This window comes from Terrapene carolina, unplaced genomic scaffold (genome assembly GCF_002925995.2).
Source record: "Terrapene carolina triunguis isolate 2854851 unplaced genomic scaffold, T_m_triunguis-2.0 Scaffold21, whole genome shotgun sequence".
Classification (NCBI taxonomy): domain Eukaryota; kingdom Metazoa; phylum Chordata; order Testudines; family Emydidae; genus Terrapene; species Terrapene triunguis.
The window spans coordinates 40,505,103-40,512,241 of NW_020664372.1; the positions used below are offsets into that span (position 1 = coordinate 40,505,103).

General features: G+C 38.0%; 1 protein-coding gene across 3 annotated transcripts in view; it reads right to left on the minus strand.

Moving 5' to 3' along the window:
• Positions 1-2,344: 2,344 nt before the first annotated feature.
• MAP4K4 (mitogen-activated protein kinase kinase kinase kinase 4) overlaps positions 2,345-7,139 on the minus strand; it is a 233,154-nt gene continuing 228,359 nt past the window's right edge. For 2 of the 3 annotated variants that reach the window (XM_026647865.2, XM_026647864.2), the window contains exons 31-32: positions 6,245-6,384; positions 2,345-6,064 (exon numbers count right to left, since the gene is read on the minus strand). In XM_026647865.2, the coding sequence (XP_026503650.1) occupies positions 5,981-6,064; positions 6,245-6,384 (224 nt within the window). In that variant the 3' untranslated portion in view covers positions 2,345-5,980. The remainder of the gene's footprint in view (positions 6,065-6,244; positions 6,385-7,139) is intronic. The other variant, XM_029910579.1, reaches the window with a different exon arrangement.

The following is a 7,139-nucleotide window of genomic DNA, read 5'->3' on the forward strand; positions in this document are numbered from 1 at the left end:
CTGGGTAAGGCAACTCCCATCTTTTCATGTACTGTTATATAAATCTTCCTACTGTATTTTCCACTCCATGCATCTGATGAAGTGGGTTTTAGCCCACGAAAGCTTATGCCCAAATAAATTTGTCAGTCTCTAAGGTGCCACAAGGACTCCTCGTTGTTTTTGCTGATACAGACTAACACAGCTACCAATCTGAAACCTCTTCTGGAATTGTTAGCCAAGGCAGCACTTCACACAGACAGTGACTCTCACAGAGTAGCATTCTTTGTGTCATTGCTAAGTGACATGACCACAAAGAAAACTGAGATTGAAGCTACTCTTCTCCTCTCTCCTAATTCTGTGATATGTGGCCTCTACAGCAATATCAACTATCCCCATTCACAGCAATATCAATACACTCCGTTTTAAATACTTCTTTTATGTCACCTCAGACGTTGCATTGATGTTTTTAAAATCAAAAGGGGTTCTACATTTTAAGATCTAACGTGTGATCCTGGGATGAAAATTATCATCATCATCATCATCATCTTGATGCCAGAGCTCCACCAAAGGTGTGTGTGTCCTGGGATCCATCCTTGCTCCCCCAGTTCTCAGAGCCACTCTGCAAAAGCTGCTCTTTGAACTTTCATCCCTGACATGTACTGTAGTGTTTTCTTTAGATCAGCAGGGAGAGTACATTCTGGCAAATGAGATATTCTTCTCAAGTTGTCAAACAAATATTCTCACCATTTAACTTCTGGGACTAAAAATCTGAATGAAAGGGAAAAAAAATCAGCCACCCATAAGTAGACAAGATTAGTATTGACAGACATTTCCCTTATGATATTCTTCAAAACTAATACTGAACGAGCCATTTGGAATTAAACTGGTTTCTTCTTCACAATGCTGCATGGCAATGTGCCCAGGTGACTTTGAGGCAGCTTGCCAAGGAGATCTGGAAGTTCTGCACTGGTAGTAGAGTTATTCACAGTAACAGAGAGATGGACGCTACAGTTGACAGTAAAATGGGCTGGTGTTGTGTTAAATGCTAATAGTGGAAATGAAACATATATCATTATAAGCAAGGTCTCGTGGTTTCTGCAATTTTGTCACTGCAGAATCCAGTGTTAAATTTACGGCGCTGCAGAAACCTTCTACCTGCCATAGGTATGCTTCTTTCATTTGCATTTGTGGCATTTCTGCTGCATCTTTTTTATTACTATTTCAATTTTCCACTTCAAATTCCAACATGAGAGTCCTCATCCCAGACTCTAGGCATCCATTACAAATTATCAAAAATACAGTCCAACAAAGACACTCTGCATACCAACAGCCTCTCTCCACAAAGGAAGCTGTCCACAAAACTGAAGTTTGCTCCATCTCAGCTCCCATAAAATCCTAGTTCCACAGCAAGCATCCTTCTCCAGATCTGCCACCCTAGTAGGAGTACCTCCTTTCATTTTGTTTTTATATTTACATAGTTTTAACTTGAATCTTCTGTTTACCAACTGGTCTTCACTTTTATATCTTTCATATTTATTTTCAACTTGAATGTAAATGTTTAAAGCTTGCATGGTTTTATTTTTGCAATGGCTTTTTTGGTTTTTAGCTTTTACTTTATTTGGCTAACTGCAATTTATTATTGTTATTATTCAATACACTGGTTTTCCTTTCTTATTTTGCATGTCCCCCCCCACCCCCCGAAAAAAATAATTTTCCTTTGGCCTCATCAGCTTGCCTATTTGCATATAGACAAGCCCACAAGCCACACAGAAGGATGATATTTGGCTCCCAGCTTTTAAGATTTGTTGGCTTCTTCCAGTCTCTTCCCCACTGCAATTGTGTAATTTTTTTCTTGTGGAGTATGATACCTTTCCATGTTTTTCATTGCCTTTGCTAACACCCAGTAAGTGGACATCAAATTTGATCACTAGCATTAACCACAATCAGCTGCCCCAATATTAAATATGACAGTCTTTGTCTATGATGAGTGCTAACTTGTGTTTAGCATCATTTTAGCTAACGTTCTAAAATTATATGATTTTCTAATGTAGACAAGCCCTCAAGGCGAATATGCTTGTTTTCTTCTTTGACTGCTTGCCAGTTTCACTGAGGAAATCCTGTAGCTCTGGATCAGGCATTAGGCAAGAGTCAGGTTGAGTTTAGCTAGCAATTAATGTCTTCTGCTACTTTTTGTTGTTCTTTAACAGCAGTTGGACTCTAAAGTCAAGAGAACGGGGTATCTGTGAGCCTGAACAATTTGCAGAAGCCTTTCCCGTCTACATAAAATGAAAGAAGCACAGGAATATTTTTTATTAACTTACAACCTATGGCTAGCTTCTACAGCTCAAAAGGAGAGGGAATCCTGAACGTGTGCCTGCTGTGTGAGCAGACTTCCTGTTTTGGCAGCAGCCTACACAACAAGTCAACTTGTTTAGAACAGGCATTTTCTTTAATCCCCACTACAGAAAGAAAACAGTGCATGGTGGAAAGCATGTACAGAGTACGGCCAGGACCAGGCAATGCAAGTGGGAGCTCTGTAACAATTTCGTTCACTCCTCCCTTACTTACACTTGGTAGGCCTGGACTTCAATGGAGCTACATCATTTACACCTGCTGAGATCTGCCCCTAGATTTCAGTTCACCACACTTGCTTAGTAATACCACCCCCCAAAATCATGAGATTTTAAAAACCACCAACATTTTAGGTTCCCTTTGAGTGTTTTCTGAACCTTTGGGTGCAACTGATTTACATTTTAAAGCTTTTCAACACAACTATGAGGACCAAAAATTAAAACCACAAACAATAAAGCTGAGATTCTCATGAAATCATTTGGCTCCAGGAGCTGGGGCTTAAATAAAAATACCAAATATTGCTGAACTTGCAGTAAAATCATGAGATTTGGTAATGTTGCTTTTTATCACCTTCAGTGGAATAAGGTAGTAAACACCTTGGTTCTCCAGGAGCAGAAAAATGTTTAAAATACTTTCCACATCCAGTAGGTGTCATTTTGACTTTATTTAAGGAAAAATGGGGAAAAAAACAGTAATATCCATAATACACAGAAGACAAGTTAGATAGCACTGCAAAAAAAAGGCTGAGTGTTTACTTGTCACCAGTCTGCTTTGCAGCTCTATAATTAGTAATTTTAATGCAGTTTGTCATTTGTATTATTGTTTAGCATCTTTATAATCAGCAGAGTTTGGGGTTATAAGTCACAAAAAGTGTACTATTACTAATATGAAAAACTAAAAAAACCCACAAAAATCACTTTCAAATAAACCATAAATATGTGATGCACGTTAGTGTAACAAAACCATTTTTGTAAACATTTTCTCCAACATAACATGTGCAGAAGATAAAAATAAAACACTGCAGTCATACAGTTAGGGTTACTTTGACAAAGGTACAGAAAGTATTACTTATTAAAGCTTAAAACTAAACCTAGGAGCTTTTTTTCTGCTCTTACAAAAGCACGGTTTAAAGAGTCCAACGTTCTAGATGTAGTGGTTTTGTAACACTGTTTTTACTTGTAGTTTGGCCACCTTGGGACTTCCGGGGAGGCAGAAGCTGCCATCCAGCAGTTCCAGTGAATGAGTTTCCCTCCGGAAGTATAGGAACTTCAAAAGCACATATCCTTAACCTGGGGAATCCCTGGAACATTCTCATGTACATGAATCGTATTGATTTCCAAGGTAGTGTGTGAGGTGGGGACAAGAACTAAATCCATTTAACCACACAGCGCTGTAAGAATTAAAACCATGCAGAATGACATTGAATTGATCAGTGTCAGCTAATTATGCTACAGGGCCATCTTGTGATTACATCCATGTCTGTGATTATGTCGGTCTTCTGAGTCCCTTTAGTTCATGATAGTACAGAGAACTGATAGCTCTTCTGGCTGATTGTAACAGATACTGAAGAAATGTGTCCCCACCCTTAACCTTCAGTGCTATCCAAAAGTCAAACAATTTAAAAAAATATTTCTAAGTACTCTTCTGCCAGCAAATGTAAGGCTTTCTTGATATGTGTGTTTGTGTGTGTGTGTGTGTGTGTGTGTGTGTGTGTGTACACCAGCTCCCTTTTAAACTGTTTCTGATGTTCAAAGGAGAACTTTCAGCAAAAAGGCTGATTAGATTAGAAGAATTTACAGCAGTCAGGGTTGATGCCAAAAGAGGGGTTCGTCGAGCAAAACATTTGCCCAGTTGGTGCTGTTACTATTAAAGCAATCAAGTGACCAGTCACTTGAACAATCAATCTGTTTGATTAAAGACTGTTTAAAAAGCCCTACCTGTCATGCCATGAAAGTAAATTAAGCACAGCAGAAGACAAAGCCCGTGAAACACTGAGAGCCTGTTCACTGAATGAACAGCTTAAGGCAGCTGTCAACAAAGTACCCCACCAAAACAAAAAAAATAAAATAAAATAAAAACGGTTGAATCATGACACTGTGCATTATTACATCACCAACAGATTATTATACACTCAAGATTTCTCAAGTAATGAACATGTAGCCATTAAACAAATTATTACTCTTGAGACATTTATTACAAATGTCAGAAACTTATTCATAAAATAAAACTGACTTTAAAAAAAAAAAGGGGGGGGGGGGAGAGCCAGAGCTGGGATCTTACACCTAAACACAAGTATATGCTGTTTTATGAATAAGCAGTATTAACTACATTCTTAAAATAGTTTTAGTGCATTGCATTCTTAGAAAAGAAAAACATCACCTTCCCAAAATGTTTCCTACAACATTTAACAGTTTATAGAACTAGACTAGTTATTGTTACCTGCCTGTTACTAAGCCCACATGTTAGAAGAGTGAAACCTCTGGTTTTAGGCTAAATTCATCAATCTTCCATTACTGATGAAGTTGCTAAAAATATTTGATTTCCAAACTTAGTAAGCAATTACATTAGTCAGTGTCTCATTGCCATAAGGCTATTTCAACCATCTCAATGGACTACTCTCCTCTTCTGCTGAAACTTGCTACAGAATAACAGTCAAACCTTTCATCTGGTAGTTTTGGTATTAAGATTAAATTAGACATTAATGGTTTTTCCTCTAAAAACGTATAAACTAAACCACCTCTTCTATGCATTAAAAACAATGAGGTAGGCACAAAAAAATAAACATATGTTGTTTGGAATTTTTTTTTTTCCATTCTGCAAGTGCAGACTGTGGTAAAACTGTTGTTGCACTTCTAGGTTTAAACAAAAATTAAACCTTTAACTGAGGCAGTGCTAATACTGTGACATCACCAAGTTCTGTCCTAACACAGAATCATTATAGAAAATGAACAAACTTTTTATCATCTGCACGTTTCAGGCAAAACCTGGTACACAGAAAAATGACTACGCTCTTGGCCAGGCCAAAATAAAACCAACCAAACAAAACCAAGAATTCCACCCCATCCCCCACCCTGTCCCCAAAAAAGAAGTTATCCTAGCCACTGTGTCGTTCACATTTTATAAATATTAACTTCTTAAAACCTGCACCTTCCTCTTTGTCCACATATTGTCACATTACAAAAAAGAAATGTCAATTAAATACATTGTTAACATTACTAGATTAGATCTGCCCTCTGCTTCAGCAAGACTTGACTCTCACCACCACTTGTCACCTTCTCTTGCCTGCCTCCTGCCAAATCAACAACATGTTCATGATGAGCCTCTCTCTTTTCACACTAACAAACGGAGTCATTCAAAGCCTAGGTATTCTGGAGCTGAACGGGGGGACGGGGAAAAGACCTGTTGCTTTCTAGTGTGATCCCAAATCTCAAAGACTTATAGCACCTGATGGTAATATCTTTACAGCACCAGCTGCATTGCAGCCTCAGTTTAAAAACAAAAAGAAACCTAACACTAGTGATGCCCGCACACACATTCAGATGGAGTGCTTGCATCAGTGCAGGTCTGTACTCCAGTTACTAATAATTCCAAGTTATGAGGATCTCGAAGGCTCTGGATGTCAGCAATCCCTTGTCAAATCACATGGCTTCTACCAGCTCAGAAGAGAAGTCCTGCCTAGGGTCATGAAATAAACTTGACTGCTTCCACCAGACCGTACAGAAGCAAAGAAAACCTGTGAAGAAAGAGACAAAAACTATTTACGATGGTAGCCAAGCGTTCAGATTATCTGCTTGCTCACCAAAGTCTGATGAGTAAGAAAAACAGCAGAGATTTGTGTTAAGCTTTAATGTTCAAGATATTTATAAGGCAATTAAAGAACATGGCGTAACTGAAGGCAAGAAATTGCAACTACCTTGTCATTCCGTTCACATAAGAATTTGAGTCTTTGTGCCCTTTTGTGCATGAACACGCCGTCCAAGTGCCCAGTTTCCACTGATCGTATCTCAATAGCCTTTTCTCCCCAGCCCATAATCTGATTGGATCGAATGTATGCTATAGAAACCAACAAAAAAACCAACATGTATTAAAGAGCAACATACAGCAATTGTAAAACCCTCTCTCAAAGGTGGCCTGCAAAGAAAAAAAAAATTACCTTTTTATTTTTTAAAAAAAAATTCTTTATGATGCATAAGGTGAGAACAGTTTAATTTTTTTTTAAGGGGCGGGTGGGTTTTTTTTTTTTTTTTTTAACCAAAAGTATCCTTTTTGCTGGAGTATTTATTGGAAGGCTAAAGTGAAAATGGGAGCTTTCACAACTCTCAATTAAATGGTTTGAGCGTTCAGTTTTACACAGAGCTTTTCTCCTAAGTGTTGCCAGCAGATAGGGTTAATTAGATGTAGGCAATAATGAAAAAACAGAACTCGAGATTTAAATGGAGTAAAATCCTTTCCCTTTTTAACTACCCAGGTTTCAGTTATGTCTCTTGTGGTGTTATAATTCCACTAATTATAATTCTCCTCCAAGAAGACTGCCAGCAAAAACAGAAATTTATACAAGGGGGAAAATTGCTCATGTAAAAAAACAAAAGTCTTTTACAGTTCGCATATTTTAAAAAAAGTTTCTTCCATTCTGAAAAATTCTACTAGTTTGAAAGATATTCTCTGTATTTTATATGGGACCACGATATAGTAAAAGCTTTGTTATCCGGCATGTTGGGGGAGTGAGTGAGTGAGTGTGTGTATGTGTGCGCGCGCGCACACACGCCAGTAAATCAAAAATTCCGGTCAGCTAAGAGGGAAGGAGTTTC